Source organism: Pelecanus crispus, chromosome 2 (assembly GCF_030463565.1).
Source record: "Pelecanus crispus isolate bPelCri1 chromosome 2, bPelCri1.pri, whole genome shotgun sequence".
NCBI classification, from domain to species: Eukaryota; Metazoa; Chordata; class Aves; order Pelecaniformes; family Pelecanidae; genus Pelecanus; species Pelecanus crispus.
Window position 1 is genome coordinate 26,680,277 of NC_134644.1, and position 13,693 is coordinate 26,693,969.

A 13,693-nucleotide genomic window follows, 5' to 3' on the forward strand; every position below is an offset into this window, starting at 1 on the left:
AAAAGCAGCTAGTTATCTTCAACTTCAGAACTACGGCTGTTTGTATCTCATTAAAAGGTATATGTTACAAATATTCTTTTATGAGATGATCTGATTTTACAATAAAGACACCTGTAATATATTTTAATATCAGATGTAACTGCAGCATTCAGAGTATTGTCACATTAATTGTGAGTAGCAAAACCAGTTAAAAGCAACATGTGTAGAGCTAGCATATTTGCCATAGTAATGGAAAGTATACACAAATGGCTTTAATCAAATCTTTTCTTCTGTTTTCTTATGGAAGGATTTAAAATTTTCACTTGAAGATCAAAAACAAAGGAACTTAGAGTTAACCAAACTTTTGGAGCAAGAGAAACAGCTCTCAACTGATCTGCAACAGAAAATTGAATCCCAAGAAGCACTCAGTGCTGCCCAGCTGTCACGTGAACGAGGCCGTAATTCTGAGTTGCAGGTGCTTCTTGAATCAGAGAAGGTTCGAGCTCTCGAAATAAGCAGTGCCCTAGAAAGGGAAAAAGAGCTATGTGCTCAGCTTCAAAGTGCTGAAGATAAGGGGCAAGCTGGAACACCTAATCCATCTGAGGAATTACTTAGAGAGCTACAGAAACAAATGGATGAAAAACATGACCGTATAGTGGAGTTAGTAAGTGAGATGGAGAAGTATAAACTGGAATCTGTGCAAGTAAGACAGCAAATGGAAAAAGAAAGGCAGATCCAGAGGAAAGCATTACAAGCAGAACAAGATGCTAACATAATAGCACAGAAGAAACTCCATGAACTGGAGTCCAAAGTTGAAGACCTTCAGTGGCAACTTGGAGAAAAAAAGCAAGTAGTTCATAAATTAGGGAATGAAACAAAGAAGTTGCAGGAAATGATCCAAGAACTACAGAAAAAAGAGCAGGAGAATGAAGGAAGAAAGGAAGCTGAAAGGACACCAAGCCACAATCCAAATGAGGTACAGTAGGACTGAGAGCAATGTGTAATACTGAACTGTGAGATTTAGTTTTTAATTGTTTTGTTCAATTAGCATTGTTTGTCACTGTGCCGTTACTCAATCTGTAAGATAGCCTGCAGATTACAAAATACGGGCACCAGAGGAAGGGAAAGGGGAAGCATTCCAGTTTTGCTACCTAAAACTATCCACACACATCCTCTGAGAATGAAGCTGTAGAGGTGTGTAAGGAGGAGCATGAGCAGGAGAAACACATCTGAATATATACACACACTTTGTGTCTCAGTATAGGAGACAGGAATGAGCTATTCCTATGCAGGAATGCTCCAGGTCAGTGCTCTTAATCTTTAGTACATAAACCGCAAGTGGTCTTTGAAACATTTAAAAGTGATCTCCCAACAACTTCAGTAATTAAATGAGTAAGTAATCAAACAAGCATATGCATGAATATGTATATGTTAGCAAACAAAATAGAAGGAAGAAATCAAGGTAAAAATTAATTTAAGACTTTAGCCTAATTTTTAGGTGAATGAAAGTTGGAACCACTGTTGTGTGTAAATTTTTCTCTCTCATAAAAGGTTTGGAAAGTTTTAAAATTATTTTAAAATTACTTTTAAAACTCTTTAGAAACTTCCCTGTAAGAGATAAGTGTTGCTGGGTGAGTGATTTGTGGATGGTCCTGGAGAGGGTTGACAGGAGACTTGCGTCTTTGCTGACCATGTTTTTGCCCATCCTGCTATCATTCCATGCTTTTTGGCAGCTGTCTCTGCGCAGCCAGGAAGGAAATTTTTCTGATCATCTAATTTGGCTACTGGTTTTAATCTTCTTAAGCACTGGAAACTACCCACAGCTAGAGGCAGGTTGTTGAGTGTAGTGATAACTGTGATAGCATCAGCCTACCTGCCACGCTCAGTTTGTGCACCTTGCTCTTCTGCTCAGAGGTAACTGCCAGCACTGCGGCCAACAAGGAGTCTTCCCTTGAATCAGGTTGGCAGTGGCTGTTGGGGATTTTTCCCCTCCTCAGCAGCAGACAGTATGATCTGCTTTCCAGGATCTGCCTGGAGTTTCAAATAATGAATCTCCTTCTGCTTCCTGTGACATTTGCAACACCCTGCTTTTTTTTTCGTTGGTACCACACCGTGGTCAAATATCCAAAGGCACAGCCGTAGACTCCGGTTTCCTTGGGAGGGCTAGCAGTTGTCCCGTGGCCAGTGTTGGGGGAGGGTTAGCGAGGGTGAGGAGCACATGTTCAGTGCATTGCTTCACTTGTGGCAGCATCAGTGGTGTGGTTGCCTGTGACTGTGGACCGACCTCCATGACCATGGTGGGCTTTTCCAGTCCTGTTCCTTTGACTATGAATTGGTCACCAAAATACATGGGCACAGTTGTCGAAATTCCATGCACAACTGGTAAAGGAGCTGCTGGCGGAAGAAACAGAAAGGCTTGGTGGCTTCCTGCTGGCTGAGTTTGTTGAATAGATTCACACTGTAGCTGTATGATTGCTAGGTCTTAGTCAGGAGAGGCATCACACTATACCATTCACAAAGAATAGTTTAGTGGTACACTACAACAGTAGCGTAGTCACACTAAACTTTTCTGTGTCAGAAGTGTTTGTTCTTCAATTTCTGGGTGTGTTTCACAATCAAATGTTTCCATTTTAAAGCACAGGACACATGCATGCTCTCTATATATATGTATATAAAAAAATACATATTTATGTACAGACTACCTGGGATACACCCAATGACAGAACAAGAAATTGGGTTCTCCAGCAAAAAATGGAAGGAGCTGAGACAAATGAATCAACCTACCCCACGCTGACGGGAGGAGGAGATCTCTCTGCTGCTACTGAAATTCTGGAAAATGTCAGACAAAAGCTGCAAAACACATCTCCAAAGCTGAAGCAGTTGGCTCGGAAAGCTGCTAGCAGGTTAGGCCAGTCTTCAGCTACTTGGTTTTGTTAATAGCAACCAGCAAGCTAATATATTGGGTTTTAATCTTAATTCACAGGCTGCAGGCCTAACTGATGTCTAGTTTTATAGTATATGCCATTACTTGAGACAATGCTGATGTAAAACAGGATCACAGAGTATCAAGTGCTGCTCTAAATCTTACATGTTTAATATGGTCCTTTATAAGTTACAGCAAAACTGTCTTTTTTTCTCTGAAAACTGATAAGATTTATTTGGGTATGGTGTAGGTAGATAATTTTAAAACAATTTAGTGATGAAATAATTCACTGTATAAGGAGACGAATATAGGGATTATTGCTATGGATCATCCCCCTTGCTTCCCCCAGAAAAAATTAATATTTTATGGTCAAGTGAAACTGATCCTGATTCTTATTTTCTTGGCTTACTGTCTCCTTAAGAAAAAAGAAAAAATAGCATGGTACCAGGTCCGTGGGAGGTTTGAATCTGTTTTTATTTTGCTGTGATGGTGATTTAATATTAAACATGCATTCTGAAACATTTGGGCAAAGCAGAATGCATTATAACTTGAAAATAGCCTAAGATTTTGCTCACACAGATTCGACAAATTTGTGGGAAACAGAGCCACATTTTTAACTACGCTTCATGTAGAACATCCTTTTCTCAAAATTAGTAGAAACTGTTCTATGCAAATTCTTTATAAAATTGAGCCAGTTTCATTTTGAGTCACTGAGCAGTCTTGAAAACATTGCCATGTCTCCAGTAACTATGCTGAAGTGACGCTAAAGTCCCAGTGCGTATGGATGGATGGAAAGTCCTATCGGTCTGTCTCATGGTGTCAGACTATACCTGCTGTTGAAACTGTCGCTTTTGTTTTAGATTGCAGTTTGAAACAGCAGATGATCAAGACTTCATTGCAATACAAAATGCTATTGAAGAAGTTATTTCAGAGCTGCAAAAACTGTCCGGATTGTCCTGTCTGGAAGAGGTGAGAGTCCAATGTTGTAACTTTGGTGGGAGAGTTTGGATGATGAGCTGTGAGTGGAAACCAGCAAGGAGTTAAGTCTGTACTTATCCACGTCTGTACTTCATAGAGGAAAATCTGCTCCAGTGAGTGTTCCGATTTGGAGTTAGTGAAGTGTAAAAACCCCTTTCCTTTTAATTTTTCAATTTTAATTACCTTAAAAGTGAATTTTCAACTTTCAAATGAAAACTTCTCCAGTTTAATTATAAATTTTTTAATCTCATGGCTTTTTCTTTAAGAAAAGCAGCAGTATTTCTGTAACTGAGGAAACTTTGCTCAGTACTTCCCGATATTAAAATCAACATCTAATATTTACTATATTGTGTTGATACAACACATTTACTTAAACTGTTCTGTATTTACCAAAGGAAAGGCAGTTGCAGATTTAGTAGTGTGCACCTGTGTAAAAAATGACATCATAGAATCATAGAATCGTTTAGGTTGGAAAAGACCTTTAAGATCATCCAGTCCAACCATTAACCTAGACAACCAAATCCACACTAAACCAGTCAAGGGTAGACTAGACTAAACCATGTCCCAAAGTGCCACATCTACCCATTTCTTGAACACTTCCAGGGATGGTGACTCCACCACCTCTCTGGGCAGCCTGTTCCAATGCTTGACCACCCTTTCCGTGAAGAAATTTCTCCTAATTTCCAACCTAAACCTCCCCTGGCGCAGCTTAAGCCCATTTCCTCTCGTTGTATCGCTAACTACATGGGAGAAGAGACCAACACCCACCTCGCTAGAACCTCCTTTCAGGTAGTTGTAGAGAGTGATAAGGTCTCCCCTCAGCCTCCTCTTCTCTAGGCTAAACAACCCCAGTTCCCTCAGCCGCTCCTCATAAGGCCTGTGCTCCAGACCCTTCACCAGCTTCATTGCCCTTTTCTGAACACGCTCCAGCACCTCAATGTCTTTCTTGTATTGAGGGGTCCAAAACTGGACAGAGTATTCCAGGTGCGGCCTCACCAGCACCGAGTACAGGGGGACAATCACCTCCCTGCTCCTGCTGGCCACACTATTCCTGCTACAAGCCAGGATGCTGTTGGCCTTCTTGGCCACCTGGGCACACTGCTGCCTCATGTTCAGCCAGCTGTCGACCAACACCCCCAGGTCGTTTTCGGCCAGGCAGCTTTCCAGCCACTCTTCCCCAAGCCTGTAGCATTGCATGGGGTTGTTGTGACCGAAGTGCAGGACCTGGCACTTGGCCTTGTTAAGCCTCATACAGTTGGCCTCGGCCCATCGATCCAGCCTGTCCAGGTCCCGCTGCATGGCCATCCTACCCTCCAGCAGATCAACACTCCCACCCAGCTTGGTGTCATCTGCAAACTTACTGAGGGTGCACTCGATCCCCTCATCCAGATCATTGATAAAGATATTAAGCAAGGCTGGCCCCAAAACGGAGCCCTGGGGAACACCACTCATGACCGGCTGCCAACTGGACTTAACTCCATTTACAACTACTCTCTGGGCTCGGCCACCCAACCATTTTTTTACCCAGTGAAGACTACGCCCATCCAAGCCATGAGCTGCCAGCTTCCCAAGGAGAATATTGTGGGAGACGGTGTCAAAAGCTTTGCTAAAGTCCAGGTAAATGACATCCACAGCCTTTCCATCATCTACCAGGCGCGTCACCAGGTCATAGAAGGAGATCAGGTTGGTCAAGCAGGACCTGCCTTTCATGAACCCATGCTGGCTGGGCCTGATCCCCTGGTTGACCTGCACTTGCCTGTTGAGTTCACTCAAGATGAACCTCTCCATAATCTTTCCTGGCACCGAGGTCAGGCTGACAGGCCTGTAGTTCCCCGGGTCCTTCTTCCAGCCCTTCTTGTAAATGGGCGTCACGTTGGCAAGCCTCCAGTCATCAGGGACCTCCCCTGTTAACCAGGACTGCTGATAGATGATGGAAAGTGGCTTGGCAAGCTCCTCTGCCAGCTCCCTCAGTACTCTCAGGCGGATCCCATCTGGCCCCATAGACTTGTGAGTGTCCAGGTGGCATAGCAGGTCATTAACTGCTTCCCCCTGGACTATGAGGGCTCCATTCTGCTCCCCATCCCTATCCTCTAGCTCAGGGGCCTGAGTACCCTGGGGATGACTGGTGTGGCTGTTAAACACAGAGGCAAAGAAGGAGTTAAGTACCTCAGCCTTTTCCTTGTCCTCAGTGACAATGTTTCCCCCCCCCCCCCCCCCCCCCCCGGCATCCAGCAAAGGATGGAGATCCTCCTTGGCTCTCCTTTTATTGCTAATGTACTTGTAAAAGCATTTTTTATTATCTTTTACAGCATTGGCCAGATTAACTTCTTGCTGGGCTTTTGCCTTTCTAATTTCCTCCCTGCATGACCTAACAAGATCCCTGTACTCCTCCTGAGTTGCCCGCCCCTTCTTCCAAAGGCGGTAGACTCTCCTTTTTTCCCTGAGTCCCCGCAAAAGCTCCCTATTCAGCCAGGCTGGTCGTTCTCCCCGCTGGTTGGTCTTACGGCACGCGGGGACAGCCTGCTCCTGTGCCCTTAAGACTTCAGAGATAAATCTAAACATAGTAGAAGAGCTTTGCAAATTGTTAGAGCTGGCACAATTGAGCTTGCGTGAAAATATTCTGCTGTGACACACAGGATAAGCATACAAGAGAAAGTCACATTAATCTATAGTTTACATGTACACTTATGTTTTCTTTATGTAAGTTATTACAAAGTTATTGTCATTATCTACAAAAGTGTTTCACTGTAAGCCAGTTATTTTCAAGTTGGCAGCTTGGATCTAATACAAGTTGTGGTTGGTTTTCTTTCTGCCTTCTAGCTGAAGCTAGTGCTACCACCAGGGACTCCGTCTAGCTCATTGACTGAGAGGCTGCTGAGACAAAATGCTGAGCTGACGGGCTTTGTCAGCAGACTGAGTGAAGAAAAGAATAATTTGAGGAATGCTGTTATGAAACTGGAGGAAGAACTGAGAAGATACCAGCATAGACAACCTTCTGGAGACTACGTATGTCTTTAGTGGTGCTGATATAGTGATGTATATAGAGGCATAAAAGCATCATTCTTTGTCCTAGTCACCTAAATGGGAGTGATGAAGCTGTCTGTCTGGCTTGGCTTGCCTCTGCAGAGTAAATGGGTGTGAGTTATTCTTGTGCTGTGGTCAATATACCTCGACTCACTCTGTTTACTGTAAACTTTGTGATTTTACCCAGCTTCTTTTTGTTAACTGCTCTTTTCTTTTAAATTCCATGTGCTTCTCTTTTTGATCTGTATCTCATCACCGTGATGAGTAGCAATAGATCCAGATAGCTTCAAGATCATGAAGCTAGTATGATCCAATGAGGGGGATTTTTTTGGAGAAGCTCTATTTTTCTAGGACGTGGATCAGGCTCCTAAACTCACTGCTTCCGAGGTGTTAGGATGCAAAGGTGGCCTCCAGTCCAATCAGTGGGTTGTTTTACTCTCATTACCTTTATGAGCTCTCCACCAAACCAGTGACTAGAATGACACAGCTCAAGCTTTTCCAAACTGTGTGGTTCAAATCCAGTTTCTTTTGTCTTCAGTCTTCTAGACACTCATCGGATGTTGGAGTTAATATCGATACTCTTGTTGCCTCTGAGAAGGAAATTTGGAACAGAGAAAAGCTGTCACTGCAGAAATCCTTGAAACAAGCTGATGCAGAGCTCTCCAAGCTGAGAGCAGAGCTCAGGAGCGAAGCTTTCCTCAGAGAACTGGGATCAGATTCTGAAAACGCTGTTTTAAGGGTAGGAAGATTTTGTTGCCTACATACTAACTACAGCTGCTTTTTTCATTTTGATTTGGGCCTCTTTTTCATTGTGTTCACTCTGCTTATTCTAAGTAGACAGATATTAATTCAGTTTTAAAATTCTCATCCTCAGATACCTGACACAATTTTTCTCCCCAAGAATGATACTATGTTGTCCTTTTGTGTGTGCTCTATTTCTTGCTGCTCAGGTGATCATCAAATTACGAAGCTACATTCAACAAGCGTGAGCAGTAGTGCAGTCTTCTCCATGATAGCAAGAAATGAATAATCACAGAAGCGCTGTAGGAGTAATGATGTCAAAAGTCTTAGAACTGTAGTAATTCTTGGAGCTTATGGGGCTTTTTTTTTTTTGTCCTGTAGAGAATTTATGGCAAATACCTACGAGCAGAGAGCTTTCGGAAAGCTCTCATATATCAGAAAAAATATTTGCTGCTGTTACTAGGCGGATTCCAGGAGTGTGAAGAAGCCACGCTGGCCCTCATTGCACGAATGGGTGGACAGCCTTCCTACACAGACCTTGAAATCATCACGCATCATTCAAAGGGTTTTACAAGATTTCGCTCTGCAGTCAGAGTGTCCATTGCAATTTCCAGGTAAACTGGAGGAAGTTAGATTTCAAACAGATGTGACTGTGCAGTTTAATATATACTTTTCTAGCTCTCTGGTGGAATCTAGAACTTCTCATGTTCCATCCTGTTTAAATTACGTGGTTTTGGTAGTCATGAATATAGTAGATACTGTGTAGGGTGACAAGTTGCGCAGTGTAGGTAAAATCTGTGGTAGGAATAAGCAGTCTGATTGTAGTTGAAAATGTCTCTGCCTTTTGATAAAGATGGAGTGTATTGGATAAAGTCATAATATTAGAAAAAGAAATTACTAGCAATTCTAGGGTATGCACTTATTTACAAAAGTACTTTCTGCAACTTAATTTCCTTTTAAGGTTAAATTCTTACATGTAAGTATAATACAGAGTTATGAACTAATTTTATTCATCTGTGTAGTCCTTTGAATTCACAAGACTTTAGGTTTCAGACTGAGGATGAATAGGAATAGTCGAGGAAGAAAAGTGAAGGTTATTACTGCATAGTACTGCCATGTTGCTAGCAAACCTTCTTCACAAAGGTTTGAATCCCCAAGCACTTCTGCTTGCTACTGGTCTGAGCCTTGTGTGCAGTATAAATTCAAGGAACTATTCATATACCTGTTGTAAGTGAGGCTTTTACTCAGAGTGCTCTGCGGTTACAATTTTGGGAATGCGACAGGGCAAAAAGTCTATTTAGTATGATTTTAAAATGCTGATGCCCTGGTGCTTAGGTGCTTGAGCCATTTGCTGTCCACGTGGACTTACGCAGCACCTCTGGAATCACTGGAATTGCAGAGGTGAAGCTGAAAGCAGATTTGGACAAAAGATGTTTTTCTTAGGGCTGTGTATAAGGGTGTTTTCTACTTGATCTTCAGGTTTTAGACGCCCATCCATTAATTTGGCTTGGTGTTCAAGACATTCTTACGCCTTCTAGAATACAACAAGCAGATAATTTTTAGCAGACTATTTCATTTATCCTGAAGTATTTATTTTTTTTATTTGAAATGCAGAATGAAGTTCCTGGTTCGTCGATGGCACAGAGTTACGGGTTCTGCTATGCTAAGTATCAATAGGGATGTCTTTAGCCAGAACGCAGGTAAATCATAGTCCAGTGATGACTGAAAAAATGGCATTCACAAGTCACACCACTGCTTAATGGAGATGGTTTTTAATTTGTATTTTCCTCCTGCGGAACGAATGGGGTGCTGTTCCCCCTTCCTTTTGCTGTAATTGCTTGGATTAACCTATTTCTCAGGTTCCGAGAGTTTCCATGCTCAGCACAGATGCTAATGTATTTGCTTTCTTTTCAATCTTGTTTTGCTCCATTGTGGGTGGGATTTAAAAAAAACATGGCAACTTTCCCTGTAGAGTGTGTTTGTAAAAACAATTTTAGCTGCATCACTGGGTTTCTCTGAAGAGATCAGCACCCCCAGCTCCGAGAGGGGATGCTGAGGACAGGGACTGACAGAGGAGGAATCATAGCAACTACAAGGACCCCCACGGTGGCAACAGAGCCTGTTGACCAGCCCTCCCTGGTCTTTCCCTCAGAACAAAAAGCCTGTCATTCTTTTGCTGTAGCTTAAAGTTGGGGAAGTCTGCTTTTCTGTTTGCTTTTTGGTAGGAGCCTAAGGACAATCAGAAGCTTTTTTATTAATTCCTGGCTACCTAGGTCTGCACTAAAACCCTGTCCTGCTGTTTGTGAGAGTTTTCTCATTGACATCAGTGAGGCCAGGATTTCACCTCTGGTTTTCTCTGAAGCAGGCTGAAAGTGGTCTACATTTGTTAAATGTCATTTTTGTGATATGCAAACAGGAAACTCATATTTGAGATTCCCAGTAAAGTGCAAAAGGTTTTAGTATTCAAGACATGCTTTTTGTATTTCTAGGTAATGAATTACGGCCCGATTCATTCTCTGGTGGCATGGATCTTTACGGAGAACAAAGGCATTCCTATAGATCCAGGTCAGACATGGAGTCTCCTAGATCTCCTGTAAACTTTCAACATAAGTACGTTTTATTTTAGATTATTCTTCTCTGTCAGAACACTGTTTAACTAAATGAATGCAACAGTGCTTACTGCTGAGGTTTGTAATCTTTGATGCTGTAAGATTTTTTTTTTTTAAACTTTTTTGTAAGGATACATAACAAATTACATCTCAGGCCTGCAGTGTGTGCTTACTCATCACCTGATCAAGGCCAAACCTTGCAGACTGCTGCTGTCTGATTGATGTCGCTTTCTTGGAGCTGGTGGTAGATGATGGGATGGAGCCTATGGTTACCTACCTCCTACCCCCGTAGAGTCTAGGCTTTGTGACTAAGCAAACCTCTGCTGCCTGTCCGCCGCCATTCTGGTTGGCAGCAGTGTGTGGTGTGGGGAGGGACTCGCCCAGGTGCCTTCAGCCAAAGGAAGGGAAAAGCAGGGCCGGGAAAAGCAGGGCTGCTCGCTATGCCCGGGGAGCGTCACCTGGTTACCGCGGCCTCGGGGCCAGAGCGTGGGTGGAAGCTGCTTGGCAGCTCTGCTGCTTGTTTTTGATTAAACCCTTGTGGATGGCTGTACTAAGCTGTGATACCAGAGGTATCAGTGAAGCAGGTGCCAGTGAAACCAGCTATTTTTCACCAAAGGCAAGGCTTTTAGGGGTGCCACCAGCCTTTGATGACATCGTACGGAGTTGTGGGCTCTGAGCTTTACTGAATATCAGCTTCTTGCTGGTTTGGATCTTTGTTTTTATATAAACCACAACATTTGTAATCTTAGTTTGTGGCAACCATAACAGTTTACAGGGAAAAAGGTTTAATCTATTTTAGCCACTTGTGACTTCTACTTAGAGTAACAAAGAGAGACAGAATCCTGTAAAGATGGCTGTGTCCTTGTTCACACAAGCTTCTTGATAGAAAAGCAGACTTGAATCTACCACGGCTTCTGCTGCAGCCTCAGTAGGAGTCTGCTGGTCAGTCTTTGTCCCAAAGAAATGCAGCGACAAATCAGGTGCAGTAGAAAGAAAAGGCAACTGGGAAAGGTGGTTTTGCTGGGGGAGGCAGTAGGGTGGCTTGGGCAATAAATGGCAGGGAGGTTAAATGGGTGTGATGTGCTGGCTACCACAAGGGTAATTTAAGGGACATGCAGTCAGTAAGGTATCCCTGCTCACAGTATTTCGCTGTGTCTGCTGATGCTTCTATTTGAAATGTTCCTTTTTAAAAATATCTGTGTTCTTCTGTCCCTAGGTTCCACGGTATGCATGCTGATTTAAATCCAGTCTCTTTCGCCTGTTCTCAACTGCAGAACTATGATCCTGAAAGAGCTTTAACAGATTACATCAATCGGCTGGAGGCACTACAAAGGCGACTCGGCAGCGTGCAGTCAGGTAAGGGCTCAGGCAGGCCTCCCCGTGGCTCCTGGGTAGCACAAGGCAGGGTTCCAGGCTACAAATTGTGTGCTGGTTCTCCAAGATATGTAGCATACATCTTTGATCTTAGGCATTTCCAGCCTTAATGAAGAGGCTATTCTGAGCTGTGGCAAGAAGCTCGTTAAAAAGCAAATTCTTCACAGGGAGACATACAAGTGTGCTTTAAATACAAACTTTATCGGTAACACGTTTTCTCTGATCTCTAATAAATGTACAGCAAGAATTCGGCTGGCATCTTACTAAGATTTTAAGCTAGATGGAGAAAAATGTACCCAAAAGATTGGGGTGTGGGAGTAACAAGGGGAATTTCTTCTCCTAGTGCTTTGACAGAAGTTATGGCCTTTTTGTCCCATAGACGATGGTAATTTTTGTGCTGTAAAAGGAATACATCAAGAAAATTGTCAGATCAGTGGGACTTAGTTTATGAAACTTGACGTGGAGATGATTTTTGCAGTTACTGTGTTAAAAGTCTTATTTCAGCATAAAGTCCATCATATGAGGAAGTTTTGTCCTTAAAAGATTTCCCACATAAAGTCTTTCATGCTTATTCAGCTGAATAACGTCATTGGTGAATTCTCATCTACTTATTCCAAGTAATCTTGATGAAAATCTTTCTCCCTCTTACAGGTTCGACTTCATACACTCAGCTGCACGCGGGTATGAGAAGATAATACCCTTTCAACATCTCCATCACTGGCAGTGATGTTAGTGGATTGCCTTCTGTAAATCTGTGCTCTTTCTGTGCTTTTGTATAATGTGTATATTGTGGGACCAATATGAACACAGCTATACGATTGTATACAGTTCCATCCTGGCACACCCACGCAGACTGGGATTTATGTATATAGGCACTTTGTGTTCATGAAAAAGAACAAAAAAAAAAAACCCACCATTGAATTACATGTATATTTGTGGAATGCTAATTTAAATGATTAACTTATGAAGTGTGTATCAAAAGGGTGCAAAGATGAAACTTGTGTATTAATGAAATTGAGCTTCATTCAGCGAAGTTTACTTGCACTTTTTCTGGCAAGGCTACTGAAGTTACATGACTCGTAATATTTGCTACTGGCAGTGCAGACAGAATATCACTTGTAGAGACCTATTTTTGTAATGGTAGAAGTTTTGAATTTTATGGGTATTTTGTCAATGTACTGAAATAAAGACAACTTCATGCTTTTAGCTGTGCTCAAGAACCACTCCCTTATTCACACTGAAAATGTTGCTCCTGCCTGCACTCTTCCTACTCTTGGTGGCTGCAGCTTTCCTCTTCCGCAGCTGCTAATGAGAAGACAGGAAACAGGTACAAGCTTGGTTTCTGAAGACCCTGGGCACATCTGAATGGCTGGAAGGGAAGACATCGCGCTCCCTCCGTTGCTGTGACTGACCACAGTGCAAGGTTTTATAAGTTATACCCGGGTTTAGAACAGGAGAGAGGGGGCAAAGGCCTTGCTACAGTAAGCACTGATGAAGGATGACCACCTTCATACTTACAAGTAAGAAAGGAAGGAGTTTATTACAAATTCACTCAGAAAATCTTTTCAGAAGTGACAGGGTTGAACATAGAAAACTTCCACAAGAGGTTTGTTCATAAATTTAATTCAAAGTTCCTGTGAGCCAGAGCTCATTACCATTTATCATTACCACTCTTGAACCAAACACCATTTAACAATCCTGTGTGAGTCACTACAGAGGAGGACAACATTCAGCTACTTCACTTAATTTGTGACCATTTCATACACGAACATGTTATGTACAAAATTAATGTTGTCTGTATCATCATTGTTACTTTCACACTTACATCAAGCTTCCAGAGATCACTACTTCCAGAAGGGTTTTTTTAGAAAACTATTTGTTGCTTTCTGAACCTAAGCATTTTACAACTGCTTCAAGTTACACATTTAAATTGTGTATTCTCAGGAAAGATTCCTCTGTGAACATTTTGTAGTCTGCCTACTACTCAGCTGTACAGTAACATTTTTTTAGATAAGTATGTGGGCACTTCCAAGAATTAGCCAGGACTATACCTAGTTTGCTTGGA

At 42.3% G+C, this 13,693-nt stretch overlaps 1 protein-coding gene across 5 annotated transcripts in view; it reads left to right on the plus strand.

Moving 5' to 3' along the window:
* The window catches only part of AKAP9 (A-kinase anchoring protein 9), a 117,713-nt gene extending 104,900 nt beyond the window's left edge, over positions 1-12,813 (plus strand). For 4 of the 5 annotated variants that reach the window (XM_075705718.1, XM_075705715.1, XM_075705719.1 and 1 more), the window contains 10 exons: positions 287-955; positions 2,677-2,882; positions 3,763-3,871; positions 6,701-6,886; positions 7,443-7,643; positions 8,027-8,259; positions 9,260-9,345; positions 10,135-10,255; positions 11,471-11,610; positions 12,280-12,813. In XM_075705718.1, the coding sequence (XP_075561833.1) occupies positions 287-955; positions 2,677-2,882; positions 3,763-3,871; positions 6,701-6,886; positions 7,443-7,643; positions 8,027-8,259; positions 9,260-9,345; positions 10,135-10,255; positions 11,471-11,610; positions 12,280-12,323 (1,995 nt within the window). In that variant the 3' untranslated portion in view covers positions 12,324-12,813. The remainder of the gene's footprint in view (positions 1-286; positions 956-2,676; positions 2,883-3,762; positions 3,872-6,700; positions 6,887-7,442; positions 7,644-8,026; positions 8,260-9,259; positions 9,346-10,134; positions 10,256-11,470; positions 11,611-12,279) is intronic. The other variant, XM_075705720.1, reaches the window with a different exon arrangement.
* The last annotated feature ends 880 nt before the right edge of the window (positions 12,814-13,693 follow it).